Source organism: Nycticebus coucang, chromosome 9, assembly GCF_027406575.1.
Source record: "Nycticebus coucang isolate mNycCou1 chromosome 9, mNycCou1.pri, whole genome shotgun sequence".
Lineage (NCBI taxonomy): Eukaryota > Metazoa > Chordata > Mammalia > Primates > Lorisidae > Nycticebus > Nycticebus coucang.
Genome location: NC_069788.1, coordinates 84686521 through 84704570, shown reverse-complemented (window position 1 = coordinate 84704570; position 18050 = coordinate 84686521). Strand labels below are relative to the sequence as shown.

Here is an 18050-nt window from a genome sequence, read left to right as displayed (position 1 = left end):
AGATTAATGTGAGCCTCGGGTCACCCATGCCGAACCCATTTCTAGACCATTCTGCTCCACATGGAGGGCAGCATCCAGCCTCCTCTGCCACTTTCAGGTTCCCTTTAAAGGAGAACGTGGCCGCCCTGCTCTGAGGTCTCTGATGTCTGTGGCCACTGCTGGTTCTTCACATCCACTAACTGCTTGAAAGCGCTGCATCTAGCGCTGCATTAAAAATTAATTACACATGCTATTTTATTGCCAGTGCATAATATAATGAGCACCAGCTGTGCTAAACAGCCAAACTCCTTTTTAAGACAGCCATAAAAAAAAAAAGAAAGAAAGAAAGAAAGAAAAAGAAAGAAAGAAAGAAAGAAACTGTACTTCCAAATGCCTCTCCTGTCAGAGCAGAAAAACAGCAACATCTTGTACGGATTTGAATAGAATTCTTTGATTTAGCTCTGCCTTCAGAACGTCTGAAGGACCAGCTCAGAGAGTGAAATTGAATCTGGCGAGGCTGCAGCGGTCTCTGCTCCGGGATGTTGCTGGGGCCTCTTTTATCTGAGGACAGGCAAGCTGGTAGGTGCACCCCACCCCCCCACCCCCACCCTGCCCCGACTGCCCAGCAGTGCAGTCCTCCTGCTGGCCCGCACTCCCCAGCTTCTCTGGCCCCAGTTGGTGCTGGAGAAGCTGTCACTTTCTAGCTTTCTGTCATCCACCAAAGCCCTGCCACCCTAGGCCACCTCCACTGCCCTAGAGAATCAGCTCCCCCGGCCCTGGCCTTGCAGCTCTTCTTAGCTTCTCCTGGCACTTCCTGCAGCCACAGAAGGAGGCATCTGGAGTCTACAGGGAGGCAGTTAAGGCCAGCCACTGCAGCAGTGAGATCTCAAGAAACAGGCAGATGACAGGGTAGAATCCATAGTGCTTGCTTGCAGGAATCGCCAACAATGCTGTACATGCTGGGCTGCGAATGCAGGGCCACCAGCCCCTTGGGCAATTTAGACATCGCAAGGCATACAGATGACTCTCTACATTTTTAATAACTCCCCTGAAATTCCCTTCTCTATGGTGAACCAACCCCCGTGGACCTGGTCAGCACAGAAAGACCTTAACAGACACTACTTTACAGATGGACTCCCATAAGCATGTTCACCAACCTGCCCACTGTGGAGTTCTGTCCACGCACACTCGCTCACTCTCACAGTTCTTTTAGACTTCATCCCCATACTCACCCCTCCCTCCAAAGTCTTAATGGAGGCTCTGAAACCCTCCTGGGGCACCTCTGGGACCCCATGCACCAGAATTGAGGCAGCGCATCGGCGGGGGCCTGGTGAGCTTGCCATCTCTGTCCACATCGCCACTCGGGTTCCCATTGATCCGCCAATGTTAATCAAACCCAGTCCAGAATGAAACTACAGCTTGCTTCTTGTTCTGGTATGAAATGTGCAAAGCACAGACCATATCATTAACATAAAACTTCCAGAAATAAGGCCACTTTCCAGACAGACTGTATTAATTGCATCAAGCTTCCACAGCTAGGGTGGTCTAATCCACGGCGTCCCATTGGACGGCTCCGGTTGTAAAATGAACACAAAATGAACACTGGGATATAATTGAAGGAAGAGAAAAGGATAGATTCTACTGTTAAGCCCTACTATTTACTTACAGGTATTCTTTTATCTTTATTGTCCCTTTAACCCATGCCAAGAAACCCCAGACTAGTTAAATAACACAGCAAGCACAATTTCAGTAGAAAAGTAAATTGAATTTAACTTTACAAGATTGCCCTGTGATTTCAGCATATACTAATGACTGCAACTGACTCCCTCTATTAAATCCAAACACTTCCACTTCCCTGAGCTGGGATCCTGTGTGTTCTTGCATGAGACCTTGAACTTCACCAAGCACACGTATTAATCACTCCAGCTGATGACCATTTGCAGCTTTTAAATATGCAATGAGGTGTCTCAGCTCCTTTTCCACTTCCCAGTGGTGGCACATGATCTGAGCCAGCCAAGAGGCTAAACGTTCTTAAGAATGGAAACAGAGTGCCCGCTTGAAGTATGATCCTACAGGATGCTGGACACATAATGATGTGACGTTGTGAACCCCATTCTGCTGGAGCATGAATCACAACTTCTATGGGGCTTGCTCCAGACAAGGCATTGTTCTCAGCCCCTGGCCTATATGACCTCATGCAGTCCTCAGAACACCACTTCAGAGCAAGTATTATCTTTACCTCCATCTTATAGACAGGGGGATTGAGAAATAGAAAGAGGGGAAATCACTTATCTGAGGTCACACTCCTGTAGAAAGCAGAACATCCTCACCACCCCTGCAAAAGTCTGATACATTTTTACAACCAGAACAGGGTAAGGTCTGGAGATGGGGGAGGCCAAAGCCCAGTGATTTTCAAACTGTTCTCTGAATACCCTACTCCCTGCCCTGGGAAGTCTGCTAAGCCCATGCTCAGTTCACCCACCGTAGCTCCACTTTGATCTGTTTCAGAGAACAGGAGGAACCTCGTTTTCAGATATTACACACATGCAAATATACATCTATATAATTTTTACCAAAAGGGAAACTGAGGCTGGAAGAGGGGCAATGACTTAATCAAGGCAGCTGGCCAGGCAGAGTCAGAGCCAGGACCACAGCCTGAGACTCTGGACACCACAGACACTTGGCCAAGCCTTGATGTGGAATTTCTCAGGGATGAAATTTCTGTTCCCAGGAATGCCTAGACTCAAAGCCCAATATACTTTCAGCAGAGTCAAGAAAAAACAGGGGCCTCAGATCCCTTCTCCCCACTGTGACCACCAGAAGGAGGTCTGGGGCTAGAGTCCCAGGAGGTAGGACTGACTGGCTGCAGCCAGCCCAGCATGTACACAGACACACATACCTGTGCAGTATTCTCCCCTATAAAATCACATCCCTCTATAAATAACTGCAAATGCATTCACGGGCATGCAATTAACCTGTGTGAAACACATTTACACTGGGGTTTTCCATATTAATTTGAAGTGATAGGTTCAGTGCATCCTGATCTGAAAAGGGCCAAAACCAAGTAGGGACAGTGGGCCCATTCCATCTTTATAGAGGACTTCTCCTTCCTAATGGGGTACTGGGAATTTAATGACTCTATTCCAACTACTAATTAAACAGGCCCTAAAAACACTTAAGCAAACAGCCCAGTGCCAGGGACAGAAACCACAAAAGGACGAAAACCACTGGAACAGAAGATTTTTCAGGTATTGAAATTGATATAAAAATATGGTGGGACAGGCTGGTGCAGGCTGACAAACCAGGATGGAGCAAGGAAACAGAATGACACTGGACACTGAGGCAGACGGTCAAATGTAAGAGCTGGCTCTCAGAAGGAGCGCAGCCCCTTGCATCCCTCGCCCTCCTTACACCCCACCTCAGGCACTGCAAGCAAGGCTGCTCACAGGCTCTGTGCTCTCAAAGCTCCTCAATCCTACAATCCAAAAAGGCCTCTAAGCCAGGAGATAAATCAACATCAAAGACCAAGCAGGTGGTGGATGGGAACCTGGGATCGAATCCCACCTCCACCACTTCCTCTTCCTGCCCTGTCAAATCACCCTGGCGGTAAGTCTCCATCTGTCTCCTCCCCTCTTCAGGCTGCACACTGAAGGAGGGCAAGACCTGCCCACCTGACCATCCTTTGCTTGTACAGAGTCTACAATCAAGTTGCCCCAGATATGGCTTTGAGCTGTAGAATGAATGAATGAATGAATGAATGAATAGGGGGATGTGAGCTGTGAGACTTCAACATCTCTGAGTCTCATTCTCTCATCTGTACAGTGGGGAGAGGAAAGCATTAGGTTGTTGTGATCAAGAAAGCACATAAAATGCCCAGTGCAATTGAGCACATAACAGGCCCGCAACACATGATCCTTATTAGGAACCTGGGAGAGTATGTACCAACGTGCTGATGGCGATTCACCAGAACCCAAGATGGAAACCTCATCTGTCCCCTGTGGATATAAGCAGAGGCAGTGTGGTTCAGTGGAAAGATGAGCAGCCTTGGCGAGAGGCATTCCCAAGGACAAATCCCAGTTCTGCAACCTGGGCCCAGCCATTGATCCTCTCTGAGCCTTTACTGCCCCATCCACAAAATAGTGACAGGGACAGGTCCTGCTAAGCATAGTGGGAAGATGATGGGAGGGCTCCGGCACACGAGGAAGGAGCTCAAGCCCCAGGCAGAATCTCATGTACTTTAGCAGCTTCTAAGTGGGGGCCAGAGACAACAGAGGGTTAAGCAAAGTCCTGGGTGAGCCTCTGGCAAGGAGATCATATTTCCCTGCCTCAGAACTTGACCGAGTCCAGTCATAAACACTCAGACTGATCTTTGATAGTGTGGCCCCCCGAGTGGCTGCAGTGGCTGCAGCACTAATTACAGGAAGCCACAAGAGCAGGGCAGCCGCCCAGATAGAACAGTCATCCCTTGCACAGCAAGCAGGGTCTCCTACAGACCCCCAGAACAGAGCTACGAAGCCAGGACAAGAGCCCTGGGCCCAGTGCAGCCCAGAACAGGGAGTTGGCCACTTTGCAAGTGGTTTCAACTCCTTCCCAGGTGATTTGAGGTTCTTCTCTGTGCTTTTAAGGCACAAGCCCAGTAAGAAACCAGAATTTTCTCTTGGAAGCCAGATCCTATAATATTACCACCTACCATGTGTGAGAGGAGATACTAAAAGCTGTAGATCACTCCACCAGAACAAGGCCCAGGGAGCTCTCAACCTTAAAGCAGAGGCTGCCTGTGGCCTTCTGCTGACCTGTGGCTTCAACACGGACTGTCCTTTGGGACAGCATCAATTAAAAGCAAAACCAGCCCCAACAAAAATAGTTTTTTCTTTTCACAACTCAAGAGAAAGCCTGTAACATGCCTAGTGACAAAGCAGGAACAATTTGAACACACCCCAGTTCTGAACCCACCCTCTCCTTTCCTGGCCCCTGCCACAGAAACCAGGCCACATCCACTTACCACGTGCAGCTGTGTCAGCATCCTGGCTTGTATGGCCACAGTGCCTGTCACACCATACCCTGCCAGAGGCTGGGAGGCGAGCCCTCTATCTGAGAGTTCCCAGGACCCAGACAGACCAGGAGTTGGGTTTTGTTTGGAGAGGGGGGCAGGTGTGTATGGCCACACTGCCCCTTCTGCCCATCTGCCTCATAGTCAGCCACACCACCCTCCCGGAAAATTTGGGGGGGGGGGGTCAGGCCACAGAAACGTGGCCTTTGAGTCCACTCAAAGCCAGACGCACAGTAGGTACTCAGCCCCCACCCCTCCTCCTCTAGGCCATCACGATGCATACCTCCCTCTGGTGGCCACAGCTTTTTAAAAGGCTCCTATTGATCAACTTTTTTTTTTTTCCTCAAATGGGCAACACATTCTCCCAAAGAGAAATTCAGCATTTTGGACGGCTCTGGTGTTGTACACAGACAACCAAGGAATCTTCTCCTAGCCTTATGCTGGGAGAGGTGGGGGGCCGGGGTAAGGGGGAGGGGATGGCAGTGGCATGGGCAGAAGAAAACCTCAGATGTTAAACATTATTCAATTAAGCTTTAGCTAAACAGTCCAAAGAGATGGAACTGGGAAGCTAGGAATGCATTCTGGTAGTGAGACTCAGAATGGCTGGGGTGATGGTGAGAGGACCAATGGAGACTAGGCACGGGTTCACAGTTTTGTGAACATCCTTTACCACTTCCCTTAGCACCCCAAAAAGCCTCTTGGGTGGGGTGTGCGCCTCCTCCCTGGGTCCCCACCTTGGCCCAGCACTGTCCATGCCTCCACAGCACACCCCGCCATCCCGGGAGCCCGCCCCACCCCCAACGCGCCGTCTGTTACCTGACAACTGACACTGGCATCCAAAGGGAGCCTCCGTCTGACCCTCACCCTGAGTCCCGTCACCCGAGACCGGGCGCGCGCTGCAGCACGGCATGGGGAGGCAGGGCGGGAGAGCGCCCAGGGCACGCAGAGGTGAGGTGATCACGGATGAGTGAGGGTGGGAGGAGGCAGCTATGGGGGCCACCGCTGGCAGCTGGGCAGGCCTGCACGGCCCTGGAGAAAAAACAATAGAAAAGACTGGTCAGTCGGGCCCTGGACTGCATAAGGGGGCCAGGGAGCGGGGTGGGGTCTGGGGTGGGGGCTGCAGGCCACCCTCCCAGGTTGGGCAGCCCTGGTGGTGCCAGGCCCTACAGGGAACGTAAATGGGTCAGAGGCAAGGGAAAGAACTCAGAGAAGCAGATGGGGTCACTGAGGACGGCCCTACTTCCACAGCTGCCAGGCTGGGCTATCTGGGAGCTAGGACCCTGCCTCTGGGGGCCTAGTGCCAGGAGAGTGTTAGGGCCCCACTATCAGAAAGGACCTCCCATGTGGGGGCTTCTGGAGCAATCTGAAGTAAGCTCCATTTGAGGGTTTGTTCCCAAAACTCCAGACCACCCCTTTCCTGAAGAGCAAGGAAACTCAGAGCCATCAGGATGCTACATGCTGGTTGCTACGTCAGGATGGGCTATTTGTACAGGCCTAGGCACTGGTAGCCTCCTGCCTACCATTGGGGGTCTCTCTCCAGCCCCCAGCACCAAACACATAGCACTCAAACTTCAATACCTTCCAGAAGGCTCTGATGGCCCTACCCCACCCCAAGAAAACCCTGGCACACTGCCCAGACCCCTCTTACCGTCCCAGCCCTGGCTTGAAAAGCTTCCCCATGTGACAGCAACAATTCGAGGCCAGGGCCTCCTCACCTCCACCCAGCCCCTCGGCTCCCCGGCAAGGCCTGCATTTGATTTGGTCGTTTATCTTAAATGGCTAAGAGACCACCAGGGCAAAACATTTGTGTGAAGCCGTTGCCAAAACCACAAGTGAAGAAGCCCAAATTCCCTGGGTAAATAATTGAGCAGGGAAGCACCAGAGAGACAAAAAGGAAACATCAACAGGAGGACGGGCAGCTGGGACCCGCCAGCCCCCCCAGGAAGGCCAATGATGCCTCACCCAGTGCAGGTCTACACAATGGGGGTCTGCCCACTCCAGGGCCCCAGTGAGATTCCTCCATCCCAAGAGAGCCACAGGGCCCCACAAGCCCACTGCTGGGCGGGAGCCTGTCAGTCTCCATTTGATTGGGATTCCTAATATGCCCACAGGGCCAGGGGCTTAGAATACCTATTGCACAGACCAAGAAACTGGTGCAATGATGACTGCGGAAAACCGCAGATACCAGCAACACAACTCTGGCTGCTGGGCTTCAGTACCAGTGCTCTTCCTCTGAACCCCCAGCTTCTCTAAAACATGGATTATCTAGGCTCAAAGCATGGGGCACATCAGGGGACCCCTAGTTAGGGCTTGGACGCTGACAATGTCTTGTCAAAAGGCCAAAGTTAACACTGCTGGGTCCCCTCTGAGCCAAGAAAGTCTTCATACCAGGCGAGGCTGAGGGCCCAGGGTGTTTCTGAACTGCAGACAGCCCCTAAAGGGCTGAGGAACACCACGAGCAGTTTCAGCCACAGATGCTGATCAGAAGCCACACCCAGATTTAGTGGGATTCCTCAAAGAAAGTCTGCCCCTGAGGTCAGTGTTGCCTTTTGAGGAAAACTGCCCTAGCCTGAACCACTCCCCACATCCCACCAATGCTAGAACTGTGCATTTGAGCCTGTCTGCTACCAGTCTCAAACCCTAAGGGGCTCCCTGCTTTGGACTACAGAGGACTCTGGCTCATTCACAATCTTGATGGTAGCTTTGTGCTGAGTACACTACAACCACTCACTTAGCAAGGGGACACCATTCCACAGGGGGAAATTGAAGCTTGGTGAGATCTGGGACTCACACTCCACTGTGTTTCCAAAGCCACACTATGTGCTGCTTTCCCTGCAGGGCTGCAGCTGGGGTAGAGTGAGCAGGGCGCCCCAGGATCCCAATAGCAAGGGCCATGTGGGATGGAGGAAGCCTGTGGGTCCTTGGGCTCAATCCAGCCATTGGTGGATCCAAAAGGCAAATCCAGGCTCCAGCTCCTGGGCTTTAGGTGAGGTCACACACAGCCAGAACCATTCCTCATGGCTGAGAAATCAACAGATGTACCTCGAGGACTGCAAAGTGTTGTCCCAAGTACTGAGGGCTGACTCTGTCTCTATGGGGGAAGAATGACAAAAAGCAGTGGGTAGAAAACAGCTATCCAGCCACACCCTTCTGGAAAAGTCAGAAGTGAAACTTAGGCCAAAGTCTGTAATGGTGAAATCCCACACCAGGTGATGCTGGGAGGCAGGGCAGCTGGCCCACCCCTGGACAGGCTTCCGCAGGGCCTCATTAGGAATTCTGCCCTGCTGAAGCCCACTAGCTCCAGAGACAAGCTCAACGGAGGCAGGGAGGGGAGCAGCAGGGAGGAGGGCTTCAAACCCTCAGCTGTGCCAGGCCTCTCTGGAGCTCCCAGAGCCATCTCCACTACGTGGGGGAGGGTGTAGCCTCCTTGGGATAGTTCAAACTCCGAGCTCTGTCCAAAGGTAGAACTCAAGAAATCTTCTGAATCTATCACAAAAGCCAAAAGGGATGAAAGAAGCCACATATTATATGATTCCGTAGATACAAAATGTCCAAAACAATCACATCTATGGAGCCATAAGGTAGTGGTTACCAGGGGTGGGGGAAATTGGGGAGTAGGGGTGCCCAATGGGTTCAGGAGTTCTTTTAGGGGTAATGAAAATGTTTTGGAATAAAGACAGGGGCAATGGCCTCACAACATTATCGGTATACTCAAAACCACTGACTGCACACTCTGAAATAGCAAGTTTTACATTATGTGAATCTTATTTCGACATTAAAAACAAAGCCTAGTACCTGTCCCAGATCTCCTCCCAGCCCCCACCCCTCCTCAAGAAGGAGTATTTGCCTTTGCAAGTGCAGACAGGAAATCCAGAATGCCCTTCCAGAGCACTCCAGACCCAGACTTGTACAGAGGAAGCAGTGGCAGCTAAAGGATGACAGCTTGGGTATAAAAAGGCTTGGGTTCCAATTCCCCCTGTGCCATTTCGTGGCCCTGTGACCTAAGGTGAGTCTTTTTTTTCTCAGAGCCTCAGTTCCCTCACCTTCAAAGGAAGGCTCAAGCCAACTGTAACCAGGGCCGGGCAGTTAGTAAACAATAAATGATGTTTGTATTTGACCTATCATTCATTTATTTTCAGTTGTAGAGTTTCTCTGACTGCCTGCGGGTCATCCCAAGGCAGCATAGCAGCCTGGGAAAGAAAGCTTGTCCAGGTGCTCACAACTCAGGAAGGTACCCTACCTAGCCCTGCAAAGCACTCATTAAAAACGCCTTCTTTTGAAGTCTACGTACACACACACAAACAAAGGTCTAAAAACGAAGTCCTTAAAATGTTTCTTATGCTTGAAAACAGGGCATAAGATCATTTTTAATGCCTTCCTGGGTTGCAGCATTCCACGGGGTCTGTAACTTATCTCCCTTCTGGAGGGCCCCGGCAGATGCTCCCGCCTCATTCCTCACACATGCGCACTAACCCAGCAAACACGCCCACCGCCCAGGAGCCCGTAGACACAAAAACACCCAGAAAAGCCTCACCCCGGTTTTGAGAGAAACTGGGAGCCTTCCCAGCCACTGAATCTCTTGGGGCATTCCCTCCCAAATGGGTGGTTTACAGATTCAGTGCTCAGAACTACAGAGAGGTCTGGAAGACAACTGTGCAGGGGATGTATATTTTTCTCCCTACCTGTGCCTTTCAATTGATACATTTTTTTAAAGCTGAGAACTCCTACTGATAATGCAGAAATGAGTCACAGATTGAGGCAGGAGACAGACAGGGAGCTAGTGCATGTGAGTGAGGGACACTGGCAAGAGAACCTGACAGTCCCGGCGCCCCCTCCCCCCATGCCAAGACATTAATTCTCACAAGTCGGAGAAAATTACTATGCATGAATGCAAAAAGCATGATCAGGAGTAATTAACATGGCTTCATATGCAAATTTTATTAATGCAGAAGTACAAAGTCATTATGCAAATGAAACTTACGTCAACTCTCTTGACAAATATTCATCTCTGAGGCTCAAGTTTCTCCCTTTTTATTTATTTAATTTCCCCCCCCCATCCTTTTATCCCGTTATCCTGGTTTCTTTTCTTTCTTTCTTTTTTTTTTTTTTTTTTTTTTTTGGTGGAAAAGGATGGACTCTGTGAGGGAGGTGGTGCTGGTGGCGGCTATAGGGCGGCAGCAAGCCACACAAGGGCTGTTTGACAAGTTTGCAAAGTTGTTTTTCAACCAGAGAAATTTATTTTTGCCTTGTTGATTTTTGTGGGGTGAGGGGGTTGTTGGCAGGTACAAGACAACTCATAGGAGAAGGGGGAAAAAATTAAAAAGAAAAAAAAAAAAAAGCTCTGGGCAGCAGGCAGCCAATCAAAACGCCAGAGCCTGTAATGAGGGCGATTGATGGCTGTTTGGCTTTTACTGCAGGGTAATGAACTAGAATCCAGTCTGAGGAGGGGGAAAAATATGAATATTCATGAGACTGTGCTCCTGCCTTTGATGATTAAAGAAATTTTTAATATTCAAATAAGCGCTTGCCAAGTGATTAACAAAGAACAAGCACGCAGAAATATGGAAATGGGAGCCGGCAAAGATTTGAGAGGCGAACATACTGTGCAGGAAAGGCAGCCCCAAATTTCATAAACAAGATAGGCAGATAACCCAATTCGCACTCGGGCAAATACAAACATTTCTTTCTGATCACTTAAATATTTTGCCAGCTACTTTGTCTTCAGGATGATAAAAAAAATGCTACGTATTAAGAGGGGGGGAGAAATGCCACGAAGTCAAATGCATGGCTCACATTTAAGAATCATTATCCTGATCCCAGCTTCCCTCCTCCCACCCCAACGGGAAATTAGGATTCTTTTTCCGGTTTGCTAGAGAGGAGAGATGAAGGGGAAAGCCAGCTCAGACTTGAAAACCCCGGCCTGCCTGTTCTGGGTCATTTGTTCTTTCTAAGCTGGTGCAGAGACTCAAAGACAGGGGAACCATGAAGTCCAGAGGGACTGGTACCCACAACCTGGAGAGCTCGGGGCATCCTTAGGACTCAGGTCCTTTAACACATGAAGAAGGCAGTAATCAGGGAAAACCAGGGGCTTGTCTGGAGAGATTGAAAGAACTTACACCTTCAGCACAGGGCCTGGTCTGAGGATCTCCTGGGCCAAAAACACCATGGTACCAGCTGCCACTGAGGAAAAGCGCCTCCACCAATCCCACAGGCTCCGTTAGCTATCTGCTAAGACCTCGTGCTCATATTTTAACAGCTCCACCATGGGTTCACATTGAAGCACATAATAACAGTATTAGCTGGTAAAATGATCCTGCAGTTAAAATACATCTAATTAGCAACCGATGACATCCATTTTGGCAATTTCCTATTTGAAAGAAGTGGAGTGCTACCTTAAATGAGACAAGCACTGGGTACTCACCCGAAAAGACTGGCCTTCCCATCAATTTGTCTCTTTCTCTCCCTTTTTTGGAGTGGAGGTGTGGGCTGTATGGGGGAGTGGCTCAGACAGCAGGAATAGCGTTCAAAGGAGCCTTCTTTGTTGCTCAGTTTCAGAGCTACATGGGTGGGGGCGGGGGGGTGGCTACTGAAAAAATAAATTCCTTCACTCCACAGGTATCATTTCTTTCTTCTCTTTCCCTCTTTCTTTCTTCCTCTCTCTTCTTGTTTTGTTTTTAATTACAAAGGTCTGGGAACCGGCAATGACTGGAACTTGTTTTTCATTTCATTGTAAAAGCAACTATAATAATAATAAAACAAAGCAGAAAGGGAAATCCAAGCATTTATGCGAACTCTTTAAGTTGCCTCGAAAACCTGCAAGTCCCTAATCAGGCTCAAGACAGTTCTAGAGGGAGTAGGAGTGTGGCGTGGCTCCATGTCATGCAAGGAGCCGGGGCTCCCCACATCCCACTCCCTACTACTTCTAGATTCTGATTTTCAGGAGCAAATCTTCTGTCTGAGCACGCAGCAGGCCCCACGAGTCTGCAGGCCCCACAAGTCTCAGCCCCTTGCTGCAATGGGTTTTGGTTAGGGAGTAAATGTAGAAGTGTCCTTTGAAAGAAGAGCAGCAAAAGGGGGGAAATGAGGTCTCATAAGGGTTAGCACAGCTGTATTTACGAGTTCCTGCACAGTCATTACATAGGAGACAGGAACACATAGCTCAAAATCCACGTCTGGCCTTTATGCAACTGCCTGCTTGTACCTCTGCTGCCACTTCCCAAATGACCACCCAGAGACCTCCCCTCCACCCCCACTTGTCACCCAAAGCCCTGTATGGGCACCAGATCATCTCCCTGCACCCACCAAGAGAAGGCTGGGTCCCTAAAAGGAAGTAAGCAGCACATACCTAGGAGCACCCTGAGCCAGGATGCCTTCCTCCACCCCCCTCCTCCTGGAGCACTCCTGAAATCTGTCACAGTGAATCATCACTTCAACTATTTTTGCTCCCCGACATGCTGTCCATTTAATGCATCCCAGAAAAGAGAGAAGCGAGGTGAAGGAGTGATCATGCTCCCCAACACTACCAAAACCTGTTTTCCTCCTTCCACCAGAGTTTGGAAAGGGAACATCCTCCCCAGCAGCTGCATCTTGCAATTAGAAGCAGGCACACTCGGCCGCACCCCTTCACCAGGTCCAAAAGCACCCATTTCAATGGCTGCCAACCCCAATTTCCTCATGATCCAATCAGATGAAACACTCTGCGGCAGCAGATGCCCTTTCTGTACCCAGAGCCAAAAAGAGGTGAGGTTGTGTCACAAATTCCAACACCTCGTATGGCCCTTCTGCAAGGTCCCCAGTGAGAGATTCAGGTGTTGCTTGAAAGGAAAAGTGTCCATCTTCCATGAACTACTGAGGGTAAGGTGTAGGGAGCTGACCGTTCCAATCCCTAAGCGGGCATCTGCAGGGGAAAACATGCAGCTTGCGCTCTTCTTTTCCCCATCTCTCAGGAAAAACCCTGGAGCTCTCTGAACTGCTGGAATGAAGACTATGTATCATGGCTTCAAGACACACACAGGAAAACAAATATGACTGCTCTAGGGTGACCTCAGCAGATAGGGTCCACCAAATTTGGACCCCTAACTCTGAAATGGGCAGGCCTGGGACAACAGAAGGTAAAGCCATGTGTCTCACTAGTTAGAAAGGTGTGTGTGCACATTTATTATATATGAGAGATTATGTAAACATACATATATACACGTACACACACACAAACACACATATATCAGCACCATGGACATGTTAAAATGTCTGCAGGCATCCCCCAGAGTCTACAAAACCAAGGACAAACTGCAGCTGACAGATTATCTGAATCTCACTAACAAAAACAGCAAGCTAGTACCTAGCAGAAGAATTCCCCCTTTTCCTCTGACTTGGGTCTTCTAATGGAAAGAAGCTGGGTAGCTGCTGCAACCTTCAGCAGCTTCTGCTTCCCAACACTACTTATCCAAGATCCTTCAGCAATTTTAAATTTGGTTGTGTTCAGAGCCACAAAAACTATACGGCACGTAATGTGCATGAAGCATAATTGGACGAAAAGTGCAGTGTACAAATGAAAGTAAAAGGCTGGATAAATCATTTGGATTCTAAGCACGAAGAATTTGTGACTTGGGCTGAAGACTATACAAAGATAGAACTTAGGGGCCAGGCTCCAATGACAAACTCAGCCAGGCATCCCTTAGGTACAGTCCCATTTCTCCATTAATTTAGAGCTGGTGGGAAAGGGAAAAAAAAAAAAAAAATCCACAGCCAAGACAAAAGTCACGTGTCTCAGGAGAAAAATAAATGCATCTTCACATTGGTGCCTACGGTGAGTTTTAAACTAAAGACACCTTTTGCTCTCCCCTCAGCATCCACTGGGCCCAACCTCTGGGGAATAACCTGGAAACACTGGATCGGGACACTCGTTAAAAATCTGGTCCTCTATAAAGCATGTTTAAAGACTGGCGAGTTCAGGAAGTTGTTGTGGTTGGAAGGTCCCACAAACTCCAATACTGGCTTTTGCTCAACTACCATGTGCAGACAGCAAAATGGAATAAATAGGAGGAGGAAGTCTGAACTTTGAGAATCCCAGAGAATTAACAGCACAGCCAGTGAAAAGAACATAAAGAAAGTGGAGTGCTCAGCAAGGAGGTTACTGCAATGATTCCAGCCCGAAGCAGTCAGGAATGGGGACTGAAATTTCAGGTGCAGATGGGAGTTGTAGGTTTGAGGAATTCAAGTATCGTCGACCTTTTTAAGATCAGACCATAAAATTCTACCTAGGAAGTAAGGGAACACATCAGGATCAACAGAATTTCTTGTTTTAGACAGCACAGAAATAAACGTGGTTAGTGGAAGGTTAAAAACAAAAAAGAAAAGAAATAAAATTGTAAAAAAGGAGACCCTGCTCTAGTTTGACGCATATTTTGGTTTTAGTTGCACGTATTAGAGTTATCGGCAATTGGTCTCTACTATTGCAATTAAAAAATCTAGCTCTCCCCTGGATTTTGTTGATGATTAAATTTCTTTTTATTCCCTTTCATTTCTTTTTACCTTTTCTAATGGACATATAGAATGCCGAGGCTCAATGCTTTGCATCTCATAAGAACAAAATCTTTCTATGGCCTCTTTATGTTTCTAAGCCAAGTCTGAAATGTCACTGACTAAAAAATTGAACAGGCCTGTAATTACTTTCAACAAAGTAGTTCCTTTAACTGAGTGTTCTGTAGGTAGATGGCATTTAATATACATATTGTAAGCCTTCTTTTCAACACAGGTAATAGTTGATGGCAAAAAATCACAAATTTTCTTCTAAGGGAGCAGTCTGACAGCCACCTTCTTACTTATTTTTTGACATGAAATCCATTTTCACCTCCTTACACACCAGCAGTAACATGCAGTGTGTGCACAACAAAATTTGTAAAAATTAACACTTCGCAGGATTAATTTAATAAAGATTGTTAGCACATTAACACTGGTAACGTGATTCATCTAGCCACGGTCGAGATGCCGCTGTAACAGAGGTTTACATTCAGCTGAGGTTTATACCACTATTTAATGTAATTAAAGAAACCGGCAGCACAGTTCTCAATGGAAATATCATTTCTATTGCAGAGTATTCCCTTTAGAAATTGGGGGAAATCATAGCACACTGGCTTTGATTTTGTTGTAATTTTTTTTCCCCTTGGCTGTCTTTGAAACGGAGCCGATGTACTGGACCTCAGACAGAATTTACTAAAGAAACCCTGCAAAGATTCCATGATAAGACAAGTTTCCCCTCCATACAGGAGTGCCCAGCATTCATTTGCACTCACTTGGTTTTGAAAGTGTTAAAAAAATTATTTTTAAACTACAAACTGGTTGTAATTACCCAGGAAGTTCTCCGACCAGCACCCTATCATGAAAATGACTTTTCAGATACCCCAAAACAGCACCATAGATAATAATATCAGGGCAATGAGGCCTCTGTGGGTATTCTTATATATAAACAATGATGGTGTAGCTGGGATCCCAACAAGCTCCAAACCTAGATCGTGGCCAGAATCGAACTGTAACCCCACAGGAAGAAAGCAGCAAGCACTGCTCAGGAGCCCTCAGCTCTAAAGAGGCACAAAAACCAAAACGGAAAAAGAAAAAGAAATCTTTGTACCACATCACCAAAATGGCAGAGAAAATTAAGTCTTGGGGCTGAATGGAAGGGAACCTGACTCAGCTCTCAGGGCCCAGCACAGCCTCTCCGCCTCTGACAGCTGCCTCCTGCCCTTCCAGCCGCCAAGTGCAAACAAAAAAACAAAACAAACAAAAAAACAGACCTTTCTTCTCTAAACCTGCTTGCTACATATCCCTGTGCTATATGGGTGACTGTGTAGTTTTTTTTCCCCTTCCCTAAGTACATTTTAATATCCTTGCTCTACATCCTAATTTCTTTGAAAAAAAAAAAACATCAGTGTCACTAAAAAAACGTCACTCTGTTTTGCAAAATCCAGCAGCTTCCTTGGCAGCGAGAAAGGCTGGCTGGCATTATCCCCTCGTTTGACAAAACTACTATTTCTGGGCATGTGCTCAAAAACAGGTAGGAAGCAAATGCTGAGAAATAAGGAAGTAAAAACAGCCAACAGATTTTTCACTACCAAGAACGCCAAGCGTAAACATGATTTATTTAGCTGTGTAACGTGTCTGTTCTCCACTCAACTACAAGCCCACTTGGGTTTAAGGAAAGGGTGGGTAGGAGGGGACAGGAAAGGGGGAGCGGGGAGGACATGAGGAGAGGGAAGAGGCGGGCAGCAAGCCGTACAAAGACTTCCTGAACAGTTCGGTTCAGAGTTTTTAAAAACAAGAATCTTCTACCCACAAATATATGCATGTGTCAAAAGAAGGCAGCACTAATCTGCCGATTAATTAATGAGCTGCCACTAACAAAAGATAGAAAACCCAGATCATATAAACAATATTTACACGAGCATAGCATAATCTTCTCACCCACCTCCCTACCTGTCCTTGCAAACCATGGGGGCTGGGTGCAAGGACAAGCAGAGATGTCCATCAGACTTGGAGGTCACAAGCTACTGAGTACACTCATGGAGGGGAGAAGAGAAATATCACTGCCTTCCTTGCCCATCCTTGCATGCCCATGTGAAATTTACTTAGACCTCTATTCAATTAAGGAGCACCAGACTGCTTCTGGCTCCAAGCCTGCACCAACGGGTTTGGGGTATCTGCTGTCCCCTACTCCAGCCCCAATGCCAGGAAGCAAAGGCTCCGTCAAGCCTAACCAACCCCTAGGGAAGGGAGAGGGCCACACTCCCACCCCCAGAACTCTAGCCCGACATCCTGTCACTGCTTTACAACCAAATATGTAAAGGGAGCATCTGTATTTCCTAACTAGCAAGGGGGAACCCAGAGGTTTTGGGCCTTGCCAGAGATTATTTTTATTAAAAACCTAATTCAAGTCATCCAGTGTTTTCCGGGAAAAAAAAGAAACCAAGTCTCTTCTCCAAAAATGCAACAACAAAAAAGAAAAATGGAGTCCAACAGGACACTTGAGGCCTCCCGTTTCCCTGGTGAAGGTACCATTTCGTAACAGCCAGCTGTGTATTCTGTGGGGATAAATGCCAATTTTTGTTAGCTTTGAAAGGCAGTGACAAAAGAAAATGAGAATTTCCTCACCATTCTGCACTGAGTTCCTTCCTCACCTCCACCTAGCAAGACTGTGCACCTAAGGACTGCCTGCTGTATGCACTACTCCCCAATTCAAGTCAATATACCCCCTGTCTACCTTCTCTCCTTCTGGGGCCAGAAACCAAATATTAGGAAAAATGCCTTTTGTGGGATACTCAGATCAAGGGCAACAGTAACACTACTTGCTGTTAGGATTCAGAATCACGTGACAGTCCCCAGCAATAACAAAAGGTCAGTCTTCTGAAATGAATGGGGTAGGGAGGTGTTTCTTATTGGTATTAGGTTACTTAATTGAAAACCCAAGTCCTCCCCCATAAACCTGTCCCAAAGCCCCTAATTCTTCCTCCTTGCATTAAAAATGACTCCGTCTACAAGAAGCTATCTGATTCCTTTCCCCTTTGCAAATTAGTCACCCTGCCCCACAGACTGAACAATAACAGTTCTCCACTTTGATGATGTCTTTGAAATCAGCAGTTGCTTCACTCCTACCGACTGGTTCAGAGACAGGAAAGTAAACAACTGGCTATCCCCATTTTATAGATGAAGGAACTAAAAGATGAACTGGCTTGCCCTGGGTTGTTTAGGAAGGAAATACATTTGAGGCCATGCAACCCTGTAGGCCAACCTCTCCACTACCATTACAGTGCTCTTACAGTGAGATGGCCCGTGACACTCCAACAACAAATATTTATTGAACCTGTAACCAGGACTGAGGTGCTACTCTGGGAAGCGACACTCACAGAAATACTAAGAAAATCTAGATTTCTCAAAGCAATAAAAAAAATTGAAGATGCTTAACAGCGCCTCCATATGAGGCCTCTCTAGGATCCCTTTGGCTACCAATTCCACTGGTGTTTCCACATTG

General features: G+C 47.8%; 1 protein-coding gene across 7 annotated transcripts in view; it reads right to left on the bottom strand.

The window, feature by feature from the left end:
* The window catches only part of BCL11B (BCL11 transcription factor B), a 95188-nt gene that overhangs the window by 50105 nt on the left and 27033 nt on the right, over positions 1-18050 (bottom strand). For 4 of the 7 annotated variants that reach the window (XM_053603068.1, XM_053603070.1, XM_053603075.1 and 1 more), the window contains one exon: positions 5846-6058. The exons of the other annotated variants lie outside the window; for them this stretch is intronic. In XM_053603068.1, the coding sequence (XP_053459043.1) occupies positions 5846-6058 (213 nt within the window). The remainder of the gene's footprint in view (positions 1-5845; positions 6059-18050) is intronic. 7 annotated transcript variants of the gene reach the window in all.